Below are 20,438 nucleotides of genomic sequence, written 5' to 3'. Positions count from 1 at the left end.
AAGCCCCCCAGCAAAAAAAGTAAAAGCATCCTGGCTCCAGTGGTGCAGGGAGATACATAAACGCGGCGCCGGCGGCACATCCTGCACGCACAAGTGTACTGGCTACCACCTAGTTCTCCGAAAGGACAGGGAGGAGCTGTTTGTTACCAGGAACTGAGGGAGTTGTAGTATCTTGTGGCGGCCATCTTGAACTTAACTCTGCATACTTTTAAGGGGCCATAAAAGTTTGTAAATCACAAAAACAAACTATTTGAGCTCCATTTTGTGATTAATGTCATATAGTTTTGTTGTATTCATTTATTTATCACATTATCAGTTGCTTATATTCCTGGAATACCCCTTTAAAGATATGCATAAACTTAGCTAAGAGCAAATACAACAACTTTCCTGTTATTTATTTTTATGACTTAGATGAAACCTGAACCATCCCTACTGGTTACCAATAAACTTGAAAAGAAGACTGCTGGAAACAGCAAAGAAAGGACAAAGGGAGAAAGTCATGGAGAGAAAGATATTTCAGCTAAACAAACAGAACCTATGAGGATCAAAATTTTTGAAGGCGGGTAAGATAACAAACATTCATTTACTTACAAATAAAAAAGCAATTTGTGACTTGTCTACTTGTCTATGCAATGGCAATGCTGAGGTTTGTATAAAGACTCAATATACCATAACAATAAGGCCTCAAAACCATAAAATTAAGCACTGTTTCCAAATTTAGTGCATTCAATATTATGGTGGATATAAAAGCTAGTGACAAATAGAGGATATTTGCGGCACAATGTCAACTACAGATCGTCCATTACAGACACACCCTTCATCAAAACTACACAAAATGGAATGATGGATGTAATTTTCAGTAAAATTCTATGAACCTAAACATGACCTCAGAGGTTGCCTCTATATGCCATGAACTCTTATTTTTAAATTTAACACACATTGAGCACCAGAACTTAGAATTGTCAAGGATTCTTGCTATGAACCATCTAGAAGCTCTCAGATATAGAATAATGATGTACATGATTCAACATTTACTGTCAACAAATATAAAATGTTTGGATGGAGATGAACAATTCGATCATCCCCATACATGTAAATGGTCGAGAAAGAAGTCTCCTAGGAATGCTGTTCCGGGTGTTAAAACGAACCTATAACCAGTAGTTTCATTTTTAGCTGTTGACAGGTTCCAATAGCCTATGCTATGCTGGTTTTAAAATGACATTTTCTGCATTCTGAATAATTTCAGTTCTTTATAAAACTCTATTTAACATTACCTGGCTCCCTTCCAGCAGCATGTGGAGAGTCCCGAGAGGGGGGCAGCTGCAGCTGCCTTTGTCTTAGTGTCCTCATGAGTTCTTCCTCTATTCCATACCATCCTCTTCCCTCCCCTGCCTGCTCAATGCACATTACAGGAAGTGGGGAGAGTGTGGAGGAAAGGAGACAGAGACAAAGGTACTGTTGCAGCTGCTCCCTCCTTATCACAGGACTTAGCAAATGCTGCTAGCAGGGAGCCAGGTAATGTGGAACAAAGTTTTATAAAGTACTGGAATGATTCAGAATTCTGACATTCTGGTATAGCATAGAACCTGCCTGAAACAAAAAGTGACATTTCTAGTGACAGGTTTAAAGGTACTGTCTTATATTAAAGAGGCAATGTTTTCCTTATCCCTCCTGGAAAATGTATTTGCATATTTCCCAGAACCCCCCAGTGCAGCATGCATGGCTGTAGGTCTCCACACATCTGCAAGGCGGCCTTAACTCCTTAACGCTCTGCGCCGTAGCTCTACGGCGCAGAGGTATAAGGGATGTATGAAGAGGGCTCACGGGCTGAGTCCTCTTCATACAGAGGTGGGGGTTTTTGCATTTTGCACAAAACCCCCACCGCTAATAACCGCGGTCGGTGCTAGCACCGATCGCGGCTATTAACCCCCTAAACGCCGCCGGCAAAGTCGCCGGCGGCGTTTAAAAGACGGCGGCGCGCGGGCGCCGCCATCTTTTTTTCGATCGCCACGCCCCCGAACGTCATCGGGGGGCGGCGATCGGTTACCATGGTAGCCTCGGGTCTTCTTTTGACACGAGGCTACATGGTTTATGCAGGTTCGTTACAATGAGCCAGTGGCTCATTGTAATGTATAACCTGCAAAAATGCCATATATTGCAATACTGTAGTATTGCAGTGTATGGTAGGAGCGATCTGACCATCTAGGGTTAATGTACCCTAGATGGTCTAAAAGATAGTGAAAAAAAAAAGAAAAAAAAAAGTTTAAAAAATAAAAAAAATTAATAAAATATTAAAAGTTCAAATCACCCCCCTTTCCCTAGAACGGATATAAAACATAACAAACAGTAAAAATCACAGACATATTAGGTATCGCCGCGTCCCAAAATGCCCGATCTATCAAAATATAAAAACGGTTACGGCCGGCGGTGACCTCCGAGGCGGGAAATGGCGCCCAAATGTCCGAAATGTGACTTTTACACCTTTTTACATAACATAAAAAATGAAATAAAAAATGATCAAAATGTCGCACAGACCTCAAAATGATAGCAATGAAAACGTCGCCTCATTTCGCAAAAAATGACCCCTCACACATCTCCGTGCGCCAAAGTATGAAAAAGTTATTAGCGTCAGAAGATGGCAAAAAATTTTTTTTCTTTTTTGTACACATTCGTTTAATTTTTGAAAATGTATTAAAACACAATAAAACCTGTATAAATTTGGTATCACCGCGATCGCACCGAACCAAAGAATAAAGTAGGCGTGTTATTTGGAGCGAAGAGTGAAAGTCGTAAAAACTGAGCTCACAAGAACGGGACGCACGTGCGGTTTTTTTTCAATTTTTCCACATTTGGAATTTTTTTTCAGCTTCGCAGTACACGGCATGTTAAAATAAATAACATTACGGGAAAGTAAAATTTGTTATGCACAAAATAAGCCCTCACACAGGTCTGTACACGGAAAAATGAAAAAGTTATGGATTTTTGAAGTTGGAGAGCGAGAAATGAGGCGAAAAACCCTCCGTCCTTAAGGGGTTAATTGGCAAAGTCTCTATAAGGAGATTTCTTACTTCCCGTTCCTGATAATTGGCCTACTCAGTGCAAAAGTGCTCGCTAATAATAAAATCATGTAGATAGTAGTGTGTTAGGTCGCTATTATACAGTATTTTCAAGAAGAAATGCTGTTGTTATTGGATACATCACTTCTCTACTCATGATGTAAAATTGCAGATAACACTTTTAAAGGTTTAAAATAATACTTATTGCAAGCAGTAATTCAAGTCAAACCAAACAGAACCGAGAAGGAACAAATCGTGTTAAGGAATTAAGAACTGAACTAAATGTCCCAGTGTTTCTTCTTACATGTGTGCCCTATAACTAGATTGCTGGATCATTCATAGGCTTCATATGGACATGTTGAAGATTTTGCTGTGAATCTATCATTTATCTAACATTAAGAATAAAAATCTCAGTTTTGGTAAAGTTTACATTCTTTGTAGAAGTTGGTCTATGGCCTCTTAGCATCACAGTGCTTGATTCCTTGGTCTTCTGTTTTGCAATCTGTAGTTTGAAATCCAATGAAGACTATGTATATGTGCGAGGGAGAGGTCGTGGAAAGTATATATGTGAAGAATGCGGCATACGTTGTAAGAAACCGAGCATGCTGAAGAAGCATATCCGCACCCACACGGATGTACGGCCTTATGTGTGCAAACTGTGCAACTTTGCCTTCAAAACTAAAGGTAAATATACATTTCTAATGTGAACATTCTAAATCTCTTGTGTGTTCTTGTAAAGGAATGAAACACTTCTTACTGGAAACACCTGTCTTAAGAAATGCCTCCTATATGTATGTGGACTGCAGCTGTTTGGGCTAGAAAACTCTTAATTTCTTAGTTTCTTGCTTCTTGTGAATGCAGGTAGAGATCAGCAATAAGTATTATAGACCACGTTCAACATAATTGCTATACAAAACCTCCCACCCCAATCTTTGGTGCTCCAAGCAGAGTTTTCTAACCACCAATCATTATCAGATGGACCGTAATCTTAAAGGGGTTTTCTCTTACTTGACCTATTGGGCCTATAGGAGATTGCTGTCCCCAAAGTAGTGAAGGCATAGAGGGATTGTTAGGCAAACCCCTTATTTTATAATTAATGTGGCCCACAGGTTAAAAAAGGCAGGAAAACCCCAAATGTATACAATGGCAATTTCTAATAATGAGTAGACATGAGCTTACAAGTTTGGCAGACTTCTTGCTAACAATATGTGAACAATATGCAGACTGCAAATAATGCTAACCTGTCTGCGAGGAGAGGGTGGCACAGTCATAAGCCTCAGTGACAGACTGTTGTTGGGCTGTTAACGTCTGCAGTGTTTGTGCTGATGTGGACAGTCCTACAAACAAAGATGACACAAGCCGTATAATAGAGAGGTATTCAAAGAAAAGTATGCTTTTACGGTCCTATCACTGGGTCAGTTTCAAGTTTATCAATAATGTAAAGGCCCACAGTCTCCCCGGTGGCCCTCTCCATCCGTATCTACATGCATTATTAATGAAGTCCTGATAGCTAGTGTTCACATACATTCATTTGCTGAGAAAATGACTTCCATTTGATGCCACTGGTCTAAGGATGCTTTTATTAATTGAAGGCAGAATTTGCATTGAAGCCCTTGAAATCGATATGAGATGTAATAGAAATCGTATATGATGTCAAGTCAACTTTGCTGTTCATGTAATCTTTTAATTGTTAGGTAAAACATGCAGGGCTTTTTCTCTTTATAACACTCTGTATATCTAGGCAGCAGCTACTGTAAAGAGAATAGGATATTTATGCTATGACCAGAGTTGGAAACAGTACGTACAGATATAGGAAAGCATTTTGCAACGGTTGAGATATCTTTTTTATCATTCAATAGGCTTTACCAGTACAAACAGGTCAAGATACATAGAGCAGTAACTGGTACATATGCAGTATTATGACAAGAAAGAGGATAAGGTTGAGATATTTTAAATAAACCCATGGCTGTTTTAGTAAATTAATCTATATTATATATTTGTGTTATGTTATATTTGACAACCGTGTCTTAGCTGTTCCCTGCACACTCTCACAGTGTCCAATCTATTCTGGCGTATGACTGTAGGGACACACCCTTTAACAACTGGAATTGTAACACATAGTTGTCAATTTCTGTTTAAGTATAGGAAGAGTAACGGAGGAATGCAACAATATGGAATTTAACTACTTCAGCTTTGTAATGTTAAGAAGAATATGAGTATTTACTAAATCTGACGTGATAAGGGGCCCTTTAAAGACCCCCTCTCTCATCTGCAGGTGAAAACAACTACCATAAAGACATAAAATAAGAGCTATAATATATTTAGTACCTATTTGCTCTTATATCTAAAAGAGGGTGTGGTTTGCTGGGAAAGAAGGCAGGGCTTGTAGTAGAGATAAAGTAGATTAATGTAACCCACATTCCGTATAAAGTTAGACAAAACTGTCTAAAGTTGTGCAAAATGTATCATCCATCATAAGCTTCTGTAATAAATTCTGTGCCTCTACACTAGTTATAAACTGTCTAAATTTTAGTGAATTATTATTAAAACATCCACCTCTCATAGTCTGTGATTTTATACCTAAATTCTTACATTTTCTTCATTACATGAAAAGCTGCAATTATTGTTTTGCACTCCCAACTGCAAAAATGTTAAAATAACATAATTTAGAAACCTAACTAGACGTCTTCTGTCTCCTTATAGGAAACCTAACAAAACATATGAAGTCAAAGGCCCACATGAAAAAGTGCCTGGAGCTTGGAGTAGCGATGACATCTGTAGATGATGCGGAAATAGAAGAATCAGGTACGTCATACTTTAATTTTGGTTTCTGAAAGCCTCTGTGAGAAGATGGATCGCCCACACAGCTGCCTGACATGAGGAAATACATTTATATATGTGTTTAGCTATCTATTTGCAAGCAATTAAACAGTTTTTTTTCTAATAACCGAGTGGACAAGCTAATTATGGCAAATGTTTCGACAAATCTTTTTGGCAAATATTCATTCTTCAGTTTTTGTTTGGTGTCTTGTGTTTTTCAGAAAGTTTGGGAGGGAAAAATACTGCCCATTCCTTTTAAGTTATGAGACAACTGTATATTACAAAATCTAAATGAAGGGATTATAGCTGGAACAATACCACACTCATACCATAACATACCATAACAGTATGAGGGAAGGTGCAACATAAAGAGCCATGTCACAGATCCCAATATGGTGTCTAAAGTGTTACATTTTTAGAACCTAGGTAGAGATTGTCAGTCTGTAGTGTAACTTAGTCACGCGAGTTACAAATGTGCTAGACAAGTATAATAAGTAATACTAAAAACTATCCTAGGCTACATCAGGTAGGTCTAGATGATATAGACACACTATTACAGAATCATTACAGGTCAGTTTTGTGAAAATAATTGAACACAACATCTCTCAATTCAATACATCATTTTAGATTCAACTTATTCAGTGTCTTATACTAAGCATACCATAAACTAAAAGTGTATTCCAGGAATATGAACTTCTGATAAAAAAAACCCCATAATGCTATCAATTAATGAATGCGACAAAACTCAATGCCAATCACAAAATGGAGCTTAAATAGTTTGCTTTTAAGATTCACAAATTTTTATGGGATTTCTAAAGTAGGCAGAGATTCTCTAAGGTGACCACCATCTACGACTACAATTCCCATAATCCAACAGCTCCTCCCTCTTATGCTCTGCTCCCACTGATGATCTAACAGACTGTCCTGCTCTGTTACCATAGTAATGATTTGTAATTGCCATCATTGCACATTACCTCACTGAGATGACGTCTCACCACAACACTGGCCATACCAACTACAGTCAAACATAGTGGTGATCACATGACCTGCCCAGGCAGGTGCAGGAAATGTGACGTGGACATGTGACCAGCAGCCATCTTCTGTCCTGTGTCTGCTCCACAGGGAGACAATCAATGGGCCAGTAGCATTTTAACTCTTCATTATAGTGTATAGAAGAGCAAAAATTAATTAACAAATAATTACATGTTATCTTATATTTTAATGATCCATTTGAATATGAATTATGCTGATTCCTGGAATACCCCTATAAACTATATGGTTTCACCTCACTATTTGATTTATATATAAGTATCAGTAAAGAGCACTACAAACTTTAAAATGGTTGCTAATGTAATTTTTGTTATTATTTTTTTTTTTCATTACTGCATATTTAAAATAGTATTAAATTCTATTCAATATTTATGCATATATCAATGGGTTAACTAACAAAAAAAATGTGTGTGACAAGGGCGCCATTTTTTATGTATTGGTGACAAGGTACAATGATGAGAAGACAAGTTATATTTCAGGTTTTGTTTCGATGTGACCTCTCTTGACCAAATGAGCCGTTTATTTGGTAGATGGTAGATTTATTGCATCAATGAAATTTATAACAAGTCTGAACTATCACATTCAGTGACAAGTGATGTAAGCCTGAGTTATTACGCCAATACATTTGAATGTTACATGTTTTATTCTTAGTATTATTGTAGTCATAATAGTCTAGTTTGACTCCACAAAATGGAAGTCTTCATTTTAAAATGATTTTATATTTCAATTTCAATTATAATGTCTTTTCAGGAAACATTGAAGATATGCAGAAAGAATCAGAAAAGAGCTCCATCGCTATTGATCACCAGTTTTCAGATGCAGAGGAATCAGATGGTGATGATGGAGATGATAATGATGATGACGATGACGAGGAGGAAGATTTTGATGAAAACCAGGGTGACTCAACACCAAAAACTCGATCAAGAAGTACAAGTCCACAGCCCCCGCGATTTTCAACACTGTCTGTTACCGCTGCCTCGGGATCACAAAGATCATCACCGGAGGTCTCTATGGCTCGCTCTTCATTGATGAGCTATTTGTCCACCATGCCTAGTATTCAAGTTACACATCTTTTGACTCCAAGTGCTATGGGTGGAGACTCCCAGATGATTAATTATCAAAAGCTTGTCCTCGCCAATTTAGAACACGACAGAGAAAAGATGGATGTACCTGGAAGCATGGATGAGGACTATATGCTTACTTCTGAAGCTAGTTCATCTCCTAGGGACTTTTCATCTTGTAGCCGCCATTCCTCTCCAGGATATGATTCTTCACCGCATAGAGATAATTCACCAAAGAGGTACCTATCACTTAGGGGAGATTTGTCCCCCAGAAGGCACTTATCACCACGAAGGGATGCTTCTCCAATGAGGCACCTATCACCACGAAAAGAAGCTGCATTAAGGAGGGAACTCTCACCACGAAGAGATGTATCACCAAGACGTCATCTTTCACCATTAAGGCCAGTGTCACCTGGGAAAGATATGTCTACTGGGAGGGATCTGTCTCCTAGAAGAGAGAGAAGATACATGTCCAGCATCAGAGCACTTTCTCCTAGAAGACGTTTACACCACAACCCAAGTTTGCCAATGAGTCACTATTTGCACTCAGACTCAGGATTACTTGGGCCTGGAGTAAGTCACTTACATTTTTTCACTTAATGTCATGTATATATTTATGTGAACTTCTCACATATTATAACTTATGGCAGCTTGTTTTTAAAGAACTACCTTCCAGTAATAATTATTACAGTCTGTGAATGTGATGGTAAATAACGTGGGCAGAGGGACCACCAGATAAACTGATTCTTTTCACCTTCTATGTAAACAGCAATAACATGTGTCCAGTTGTTTATGTCCTCCTCCCTTTAGATCTATCTATAGTCAGGCAATAATAGACATTGAGGGATATTCATCAGGGCCTCTGTGTCATGTCAGTGGCATAGAAGTCATGAAATAATCGCAAATACTAGCTTATTGCTAGCACTTGTGATTATTTTCCCCAATCCGCCACCTTCACTCCAGTGGGGCAAGAAGGGTAGGGGGTGGCTGAGCAGAGGTCGTGGCTGGCCAGGAAAGGGCCGGCGCAGGGCGTTACTGTCCCCATGCCTATGCACACGCTGCAGCCGGCAAATTTTAACATGTGAAAAGCCGCTGGCTGCATTTATTTCTATGCCAGGCAGGGGCTATCATACACCGGCGCACGATAAATAACCCCCATTGTGTGTATACTGGTCGCTAGCTGCATATTTATACAGGAGCAGCCTGATTATTAGCTGTAAGATGGCACAGAGAGTGGAAATAGAAGACTATATGCAGGAATAACACCTGAAATACCTAGTAGATAGTGGTTTGCTGAACATTCATTCCATCTGTTATGGAAAGGAAAAGTTGGTAGGTCACATACTCATTCTAACCAGAAATGATGCAGTTTTGTGAATTTTGTATGTAAAAGAAGGGAAAACAAATATGCTTAATCTGCAAACATCTAGTCCCAGAGTTATATATCTTAGCAGTATAAAAATGCTGGGATGTAGGAATTCATTAACCCCAGAAGTATTGCAGTATATGGTAGGAACGATCTGACCATCTAGGGTTAATGTACCCTACATGGTCTAAGAAATAGTGGGAAAAAAAAGAAAAAAAAAGTTTAAAAAATAAAAAAAATTAATAAAATATTACAAATTCTAATCACCCCCCTTTCCCTAGAACTGATATAAAACATAATAAACAGTAAAAATCACAAACATATTAGGTATCGCCGCGTCCCAAAATGCCCGATCTATCAAAATATAAAAAAACGGTTATGGCCGGCGGTGACCTCCGAGGCGGGAAATGGCGCCCAAATGTCCGAAATGCGACTTTTACACCTTTTTACATCACATAAAAAATGAAATAAAAAATGATCAAAATGTCGCACAGACCTCAAAATGGTAGCAATGAAAACGTTGCCTCATTTCGCAAAAAATGACACCTCACACATCTCCGTGCACCAAAGTATGAAAAAGTTATTAGCGTCAGAAGATGGCAAAAACATTTTTTTCTTTTTTGTACACATTTGTTTAATTTTTGAAAATGTATTAAAACACAATAAAACCTATATAAATTTGGTATCACCGCGATCGCACCGAACCAAAGAATAAAGCTGAGGTGTTATTTTGAGTGCACAGTCAAAGTCGAAAAAACTGAGCCCACAAGAACGTGACGCATGTGCGGGGTTTTTTTCAATTTTTCCACATTTGGAATTTTTTTCAGCTTCGCGGTACACGGCATGTTAAAATAAATAACATTACGGGAAAGTAAAATTTGTTATGCACAAAATAAGCCCTCACACCGGTCTGTACACGTAAAAATGAAAAAGTTATGGATTTTTGAAGTTGGAGAGCGAGAAATGAGCGGAAAAACCCTGCGTCCTTAAGAGGTTAAATGTATGGGGGCCTAAATAGGACCGTACACTGCAAAAGTTAGAGACATGTAATGGTACTGTACCAGAACCTTCCAAACAAGATAATTCTCCAAACATGCAGTGCCATATAAATGGTACACCAAATAATACTGAATATAATATGAATATTGGGGGCATTTATCATGTCTTGTACAGCCAGAATTGGAGACTTTTTTCCAAGGTTTATGTAAGGGTCAACCTACCTATGTGTCTACAGGATTTTCCTGTAGTGCTCATAAATTGTGTGGTGAGTGGCCCCAGTTTAGAAGCCTAGACTCAAGAGCGTCCTCTACGACCTCTATAGCTACACCACTGGATCCACTGGAGTACCAGGTGGGCCGGTCTGATGGTGCTTGGTCTTTATGAGCCAAAATATCTTGTTCCTGGAAGAATTAATAGAATATAAGTATTGTTTAATTAATGCTGTAAGGTTGTATAATTCTCTCTCTGCTGTATCAGTTGCGTCTCTTGTGTATATGGTCCATATATACTTATGCACAGCGAAACCTGGACTTCTTTTCCAGCATGTTGTCTAGAGAGTTGTATGTCATTATATTTCACTATCCACTGTTGCCCACCTACTGTATCCAGCTGCTTTTTGGCATACCCTCTGTGATATATCGTAGCTTCTTGTATGATTTGTAACCTATTGTTCCCTTGAGGGAACAGATTTATAATATTTTTTAGAGTTTTAGATTTATTAACTTCATGTAAGAAAAGATTTGTATCAATAGCACTCGCTGTCATGGATTTGGCCTGAACCTAACTATTTGTATTGAAGCTTATTTTCCCCATTAGGTCCATTTATGTTAAAACAGCAGGCCTGATCTAGAAAGCAGAACAAATTGCTCCAATGGATATTGTTTTCTGAGGGTTTGGCAACACACGTTACATTATTGTAGGAAAATATGTTAACCATTATATAAATATGTAGTGTTGATCTTGATATGTGTCTATAAATCAGGCAACACATTAATTTCTTTGTCTCTTGCCTGAAATGTATTGTTATTGTATGATACCAGTTGGTGGTACATGTACTATGATCCTAGTAATAAGAATAGAAGATGTGCACCAGAGATCTGGGCATTACTGTATTGCCGATTGTGCCCCGGATCTCTCAGAAGTGTGATATGTATAAAAGGCATCTAACGAATAGAAGTTTTTTACATTTACGGTAATTAAGTATATATAATTTAATAATTGGGGAGGCCAGCAGAACATATGATAAAGTATAAACCAGCATCAGTTTACTTATATGAGTCTCCCAGTTCATTATCTCAGCTTCTGGGATAGCATGGGATCTATATCTAGCAGGTTAGCCCCCATGGTCTTGCTCACACAGATACAATATAATGTACAGATTACCATTTATAAAAATTCTATTGTATATTGCAAACAATATGTACAATTCTAACAATCAATTAAGTGGCAATTTAGAAAATCCTTTTCTTTCTTAAATTTTTACTTAACGTATTACTTTTCTTTATTTTTTCTGCAGAGTTTACGAAAGAACTGGCCGCAGTTCCCATATGTTGGTCATTATCCAGAAGATGTTCCTGGACACCAAAGCCATGGCCACAAAGACTATGTTTTCAGCCACTTACCATTGCACTCACAGCAGCAAATAAGAGCACCTTTACCCATGATCCCCATTGGTGGGATTCAAATTATCAATTCAAATTCTGCAATCCAACCCAATACTCACTCTTCATCAACCACAGATTTGCACCTAAGAAACTCAGATGAGAAGACAATCCCATCTTCAGAGTCATGTAACCCATTGCACCTTGAGAAACATTCTTCTTCTGATTTCCCTCTTGGAGATCCCATACATGGAGCTGCCCCAACACTCTTACCTTCACCAGGGCAAAGCCCTTCGGATGACAACTCCAGGCCTGCTGAGAGGGAGCAAGAGGAAAATTTACGTACTTGCACAAAAGCCATTGCTTGCCTGAGGATTGCTACAGAGGAAGGTCTAACGCTAAAGCGGGACCAGCTGTCTCATCCTCCTGAGCCCAATCAAAAAACATTAGAAAGTGCACAGTTTGGCATAAGGCACTTTAGTGGACATGAGGCAGGCATGTCACTTGCATGCGCCTCAGCCACCCATGTTGACTTGCACGGAGATAAAGACAGTTTTGGTACATCACAGCCTACACTAGCTCATTCCAAATTCTATAGTAAGAGCATGGACATGACAAAGTTAGGATTTCATGGCAGGAGTGAAGAGCCATTGAGCACACAGGAAGGGAAGGACGCCACTGGCGACTCTAGTAGTTTGCATTGATTTGAATGGGCATGTAGACGATAAGATAAAAACTCTTTTCTTGTAGAAAATACATTCATAGCATGTCTGATGTACTTAACAATGATTTGTTCTTGAAAGTACTTTATTATAAGAAAACAGATAACTATAAATATATAGACTTGCTTATGTGTGTATATATATATATATGAGCTATATATATATGTACACACATACAGATAAGTCATCATGAGCCTGACCAAAACGAAACTTTAAACTCTTATAATGGGTCTGGTACTTTTAATTGTACAGATGTTTGTGCCTTTTTCTTTATGTTGCTTATATTCTTATAAGCATTTTTAGCAGTACCCTGTATATATTTTAGAATTTGTGTATCTGCTTTGTAATAATTGTAATTTCATTCTTTTTTGGACACTTGGGCCTACATGTAAAAAGTAAAAAAATAGCATCAATATATATGTGAGGTTGCACTAAAAACATATTTTTATATGATTGAAACTCGACAGCTTTTATGTACAGCTCCAATCCTGTAATACTAATATTTATTTACTTTGTTTCATAAATTGTACATTTTTTTCTTAATGTCGTGAATTGCTTTTTTCTATGTGAAGCATGGGGATTACTGTTGCGTAAATAGAACAAAAAACTGTATAGTGTAAGCAAGATATTTAACTGAAATATCATCTTATTATGCACTTATGCATTGGTTGAATAACAAAAAATGACGGATATATCAGTCGGTTCTTTACTCTTGTAATTTTTTCGTCCCTTGTTTGCTGAATTGACTATAACTTAAGTGCGGATTGTGATTTTAAAATTATAGTAATGTAAAGCATTAAAAGTACAAACACGTGCTTATTGTGAGGTTTTATTTCTCCAAAAGCTCTGAATATATCACAAGTATATGGTCTTATGTGAACTTTTTGCTTGGTATTCTCCAATAATACATATGGGAAACATTCCACCCCATGTATATGTACAAGTGCATCACTGGTACAGTTATATGTAACGCTCAGTTGGACACGTCACCAAATAAATTTACTGGAGTGTCTTTAAAAACGGTGACAAAGCACATCTGACTTTGTGGAAATGGGTTATTGTGCTATTTAGTGGATTATAATTCTGTGAAACCGAGTTTGTAATACAGATCATTAAGGAGTGTTCTTTAAAAAAGAAATAAATATACAGTTACATGCAGAAACTGTGTTGCACGTTTATCATCTGGAAAGTCTATGAATATTAACCATGTTTAGGCTATCATGTAGTAAAAGTTAACTTACTGATTTTATTCCTACTTTCCTCTCACATCCTAATCCATAAACCAGCACGATAACAGGTAATACACGGTCACAGCATAGCTGAAGAGAGTGGAAAGATGGCAAGAGGGAGACTGTGCTACAAAATGTAGCAACTTAAGATAAGTTAAGAATTATTAGTAATGAGTGATTGTCTCTTTCTAGACTCTTGGATCAGTGACTGTTCTGGTTCGATCTCAGAGAAACATGACTATCTATAACATCACTGAAACTTCATTAGGTAACTTCCTGCACCGTGTTGCAAGTTATACCTAGATATAAATATTCTGTATGTCATAGTATACACATTAGGCCCTTTTACATTGGACCCAATGGTTGTCACAACAGTCAAGGCCTCACAAAGGCAGTGTCATATAAAGTGAGTAGAGCACAGCATTATGTCCCATTATGTCTTTCCAGGGGGGACTATAAAGTTAAATTAACTAAAAAAACACAGCATTTTTATTTCGGCATGTAAAAAGAAAAATAAACTATAGACTCGTATGTAAACACCATAGAAAACATAGACACATCATGGTAAATTGTGTTTGTACATCCCACAGTCAAGTTGTGGAATGGGAACCGTTATTCTACCTCATCACCAGGGCTGGTTTTAGACAAAGTGGGGACTTGGGCTGAACTTAAAGTGAGTAAGAGGCTCCTTTAGTCCTGCACAATAATAACACTTTGTAGTTACACACAGAAGTATAGTAAGGAAATCTGTGATATGGGACTGTAGGAGAATTCTGTAGGAGATAGACAGATGATAGGTAGAATGATGATAAAAGATAAATATGAAAGATGAAAATATATATTTATAGATAGATAATAGATAGATTTATAGATGCATAAATATAAAGTAGATTATATATAGATAGCGAAATAGATATGAGAGATAGATACAGTAGAAGATAGATATGAGAGATAAATACAGTGAGAGATAATATGAGAGATAATATCTCCTATTATCTATCCATCTATCGATTGATAGATGGATAAATAATAGGAGATAGATAGGTAGATAGAAGATATATAGATAAAAAGGCTAGACAGATAAATGATTAGATAAGCAGATATATAGATAGGAAATAGATGCATTAGAGGAGATATTTAACTACACAGATAGATGATAGATATATAGACAGGAGATAGCTGATCAGCATTTTCACCTGGGCATTCAACCAAGCGGTATTAAAGGAGCAATACATCCTCTGCCCACAAATGCCCCCTAATGTAGACCCAGCTCCTCACTGTCACAATGTATTGAGTTACTCATGAGAATGAAGGGGGTCCCTCAAAATGTCTTGGAAGTGGACAGGTGGAATGAACTCGCCTGGTTATATCATTGGGATGTAAGGCTTATGGGACAGGAAAATACATCTGAAAATCTAGAATGAATCCACATGTTATACATACACTTTCACCACAGGTTTCCATGTGGATTTCCCCTGTTTTATTTAGAATAAACTCACAGCAAGGGGATGGAGCTCAATAGAGGGATGTGAAGATGCAACTAAGCAAAAAGTTACAGATGTCTCCTGCACAGAATAGTGAGGTACAAGATCTCCCTATTCCCATAATTAGTCCCTTAATCCCAGTCTGTGATTCTATAGAACTTTCTCACACAGCACACGCTATAGATTTCTTGTACTAATGATTTCTCCCACTTGTTACATGTTCCCTGCTCCTCAATGTGATGGAAGCTGCCTGGCTGTTACCATATACATCCTGTATGTGCAGTGTTAAGGGGATTTACTTGTGGGAAACTAAATGGAATTATTGCTACATTACTTTGAGAGAGAACACAAGACATCATGGGATCTGTGGACGAGCTAATGGGCCTCAGCTTGAGGGCATAGACTGACAGAGATTAGTCTCCGCCCACTTCACCTCTGGTGAGAAAGATTTTTGTCAAACACTTTCATAAGAGAAAATGCCAGAAGTTTGGAAAGAAAAGGGTGAGCAGCACAAAGTAGGCATCATTCTGTTTGTTTTCAAAGGGGGAATCACATATAATAATTTGGGAAAATCACTATAGCTTTACAGTTACACTTTAACTAAAACAACTTTAAATGTAGTATTAGCAGCAGGATTCTGCATGGTCAGTGTATGCCATACTTTTTAGTGGCACATTGGCAGTGATATATAAGAAGTACTGGTTTTCTCTGTGTAGTGTTTTTCATGAGGCAGTGGTACAGAGGTTTTGAATAACTGTTTGGAGCCATTGGTGCCCATTTGGAATGTCTCTGTGTTTTTAAAGCTATGACCTTATGACTATTCATGGGCATTACACCACCCAGATTTTAAGTTATTCCATACAACACAATTATAATTGACATTATTCAGTATCAGATAATGTAAAAAACTATATACTTAAAGGCCACTACCTAGCTAAATAACACATGGCTAGTGGCAGCCAACCTTAAATATGTTCTTCCATAAACGTGAATAGAGAGTAGTGCACACGCACAGCCACCTTTCCATTCTACTTTGCAGCTCAATGGAGCAGGGATGGGAGGTGACTGAAATCTGTCAAGAACTTTTTAGACAACCTGGACAGTTATGACAGTTTCATGTTAAAGAGAATGGGGCACCAAAAACCCGGGGCAATTCAGGGAAAATCGTCACAAAATGGAAAAATTCGGGTAAATCGCGGTAAAAACACGATTTGGGCCCTTAATAAATGACCCCCAATATGTCATCCACATGTGGTTTTCAATAAAAACAAGTATTCCTTATAAAATAAAAATAAGGAAGTAACATCCTTGTGTACTGCTCTGGTCATCAGTTGTTCCTCTTGCAAACAGTTTCAATCAATTGGAAACTATAAATAAATAAGTAAATTGACAATGCCACAGTATTGAGTATTGAAAGAATACAATACTGCTATTGGCAGACAAAGATACCCGTATCCGGACAAAAAATATATTATTAACACATAATAAAACTTAGCGTTTATTAGTCTCAGGATTAAGAGAATATATTATTTAGTAGCGTTGCTACCAAGTGCTCAAAAGGAAGATGTGTTAAAAACACAGTAGGGTAGGCTCATTGAGTCACAAATGGGGCGTTCATGAGTTGTAGGTCAAACTCTTATGAACGGCAAATAGAGTCTGAACAATGACTGGGATATCAGTGTTGTAGTGCTCAAAGAACAGATATCCCTGCTATATTGGCAGTATATTTATATCTCTGTGAGAGCTCCTACTGAGGTATAGTAGTAAGTGTGTATCTGCTGCCAGATACTACAGTACTACGTATTCATACCATCAGAGTATCTTAGAGGAGTATTATTAGATTGCAAAGTATGACTATAATAGTTGTTAGTCCTCTAGAGATAGATATTGGTTGGTCATATGTTATGACCTGAGCTCTACACTGTAGAAAGACGATACTGATTTAGTGTCTAGATAGAATTCTACACTGTCCCTGGTAGGTCACTATTCGTATATTCGTACAGTATTGAGTATTGAACACAATTAATTAAATGAATTTAATACTTTGTACAAAAGCCTCTGTTGGGAATGACAGCTTCAAGACACCACCTGTATGGAGAAACTTAGCACATGCATTGCTGAGGTGGGGTATTGGCCCTTTCTTCCACACACAAACTCAAATCTTGAAGGTTCCATCGGCTCCTTCTGTGAACTCTGAGCGTTAGTTTCCACCATAATTTTTCTGTTGGATTCAGGTCAGGTGATTGACTGGGCTATTCTAGCAGCTTTATTTTCTTGGCTGTATGTTCAGAATCATTTTCATCATCTTCCTAGATGGCCTCAGATTTTATATATGTCCATTATCCTTCCTTCAACAATATGAAGTTTACCATTGCTGTATGCTGAAAAAAATCCCACACCATAATGCAGTGCCTTCAAGCATGCGTGTGTATCATGGATTCCAAAGTGTTCAATGTTGGTCTCATCTGACCAGTCTATATTCTCCTAGTTTGTCAAATGCCACGGTGGACCTGGTGGTATCACGCCGCAGCAAGTGAAAACCGGGTACCACTTAGACTCCGGTCCCAGGTGTCGGCTTACGTCATCGTCCGCGGTGGTCCAGAGGATCCTTTATCTCCGATCCTTACAGCTCTTTTATTACTGCTTTCGTTGTGAGCTCCATTGAAACCTCCCCATTATTCTTTGGGTTGGTGCAATTACGGGGATACCAAATTTATATAGGTTTTAATGGATTTAAAAATATTAAAACCTTTTGTACGAATATATGTTTACAATTTGGGCACTATTTTTCATTTCAAGTTTCACTGCCAGGAATTACTGTTTTTATATATTGATAGGAAGGGACTTTTGGGTTGTGGCACATTGTAACAGATATCTAGAAATTACATAGGCTGTCATAGAAACGGATCGTCACTCAAAGATGTCAAGGGGAGCGACAATCACAGCCAAGATGGCGGCGCCTATGTGCCGCCGGCTGTAACATACCGTTGGCAGCTTTGTTGGCAGAATGTAAAGGGTTAACACCCATGATCCGTGCCAGCACTGATTGTTGCTGTTGCTTTTTATTTTGTGTGTGATATGTTTTTAAACACATTTGTGGATAACAACCAAATATGACACGGTTTTAGCATTTATGGGAGTGTAAATTCTTGATGTTGTGTATTGTGGTATATATAAATCTGCTCACTTTGTGTTATTATTTTCAAATCCCTATATTTGCGTAAACCTCCACTTCGATGTGCGTTTTATGTAAAAACGTACATTATCAAGGCATTTTCAGTGCACTTTTTGTTTAATAATTTGTGTTTGTCACAAAGTGACATGAGGGTGGTCAAATGTTAATTGCCAAATGCATTGCCTGGTTGACTGCTTTCAAAATTATATAGGTTTAACGGGTGCCTTTATTTTTTAATCTGTTTTATTGCAATATTTTGCAGGTTGCGACTATTTTAAAATTTCTAGCTGAAAAGCAGAAATATGTGGTTATTACAGTTTTAATGATATTATGTTGATTTATTTATGTGAACATATCAATATGAGGCATTTGTGAACTCTTCACATGTCCATTTATTACATTTAGGAAATGTGAAGGTAAATATTTTCTGTTTGGATCACATTTTTGGCCATCAAAGTAAAATTTTAAGTATTTTTTATAAAATTGTTTCAGTTTGAATCAAAATTACATGAAGGCGCCTATGTCTATAAATTCTTTAATGCAATTTTGAAAATGCTCTCAGAAAATATATGGTTCTTTGGGGTTTACTTTCTTGGGGTTACAGCATTCTTTTTGCTGTAATTTCGATCTATCTATCTCCTATAAAATTCTCCCATATTACAGTTTGTTTTACCATACTAAAGGGAGCCTCTTGCTGACTGTGACTAGTCATAGTTTTATGTTTGGGCTCCACTTTGTCTAGAACCAGCCCTGGCTGTACCAGAGCTCTGGAGAAAGGCAAGTATAGCTTCTTCCTTGTTTTCACAGTAAGTTTGGATCATGCTATAGTTATGTAGTAAGCGTGGTCCTGGTACTGGATTTATGTAGATTTATGTATTTTTGTTGTGGTGTAGTACTGCATGTGTGCAGCAATCTAGGTATTGTGTCTATGAAGGCATGTTTTGGTTATGTATCTACAAAAGGTTTGGTTCTGGTACTGTATGGGTTAAGATTAAGGGTTAAGTGTTAAGATTCTGGCACTGCATCTATGTAGTTATTTGGTTTATATGTAGAGAGCTTGGATCTTCTACTGTATGCTTGTAGTCAGCTAGTTCTGGTAAAAAATATTGCTGGATTGATTCTGGTACTGTATGACTCTTCTTTAAATGGTGACATCTTTGGAACAGCTTTACGTATCATAACAATTTTTAGTTTTTAGAATTAGCAAAAAAATTTAAAATGTCATGAAATATTTTTGTCATTTTTCCCATTAAAGTTTTTTACTAAGTAGAAGTGAATGACCCTTCACCAAACTATGTAAAAAATATATATGTTGTCAAACCATTACCCTGTTCAGAATTAGCTACAGAAGCAGAGGGTGCATGTACTTCTGGAAACTATAAGCACTGTCTCCCTTCTGCCTTCAGTTGATCGTCTGCAGGGGGACATTTCATAAGCCCATATCTTCCGAAATGTGGAACCTTAAACACAGCTCTGGAGTCATATTAAAGAGCAGATTCTGCCCTTTAATATGATTGGTGTTTTGAGGTGACAATTTTTTAAAAAAGAGATGTACAATAATTGTTATCAGATTTGTTCACTTTGATTTACTTTAAAGAGTGTAGGGACTATAGTGTTACAGTGGAAGTAACAGATTGCCTTCTGCAATTTGGGTTGGGTATAATTTGATATGTTGTTAGCTGAATGTGAATGTGACCCTGTTAGTGAGTGTTAAAGAAACAGCTGAAGAGTATTCAAGCTAGTATTGTTAGGATTTAAGGTGTGAATTTTGTGATGTGATTTTGGGAATAGGTGTACCTTTGCGTTGCGTAGGTGGTGTTATTGACACTTCAAAGTGTGAGAGCAAAAAGTAGAATAAACTGGTTACAGAATGCA

General features: G+C 37.6%; 1 protein-coding gene across 3 annotated transcripts in view; it reads left to right on the top strand.

Annotated features, from left to right (window-relative positions):
* HIVEP2 (HIVEP zinc finger 2) overlaps positions 1–13,490 on the top strand; it is a 147,566-nt gene extending 134,076 nt beyond the window's left edge. For all 3 annotated transcript variants that reach the window (XM_072141345.1, XM_072141347.1, XM_072141348.1), the window contains 5 exons: positions 412–563; positions 3,565–3,740; positions 5,760–5,861; positions 7,677–8,560; positions 11,869–13,490. In XM_072141345.1, coding sequence (XP_071997446.1) covers positions 412–563; positions 3,565–3,740; positions 5,760–5,861; positions 7,677–8,560; positions 11,869–12,657 — 2,103 coding nt within the window. In that variant the 3' untranslated portion in view covers positions 12,658–13,490. The remainder of the gene's footprint in view (positions 1–411; positions 564–3,564; positions 3,741–5,759; positions 5,862–7,676; positions 8,561–11,868) is intronic.
* Positions 13,491–20,438: the final 6,948 nt, after the last annotated feature.

This window comes from Engystomops pustulosus, chromosome 3 (assembly GCF_040894005.1).
Source record: "Engystomops pustulosus chromosome 3, aEngPut4.maternal, whole genome shotgun sequence".
NCBI lineage: Eukaryota > Metazoa > Chordata > Amphibia > Anura > Leptodactylidae > Engystomops > Engystomops pustulosus.
This window is presented reverse-complemented; position numbering and strand designations above follow the sequence as displayed.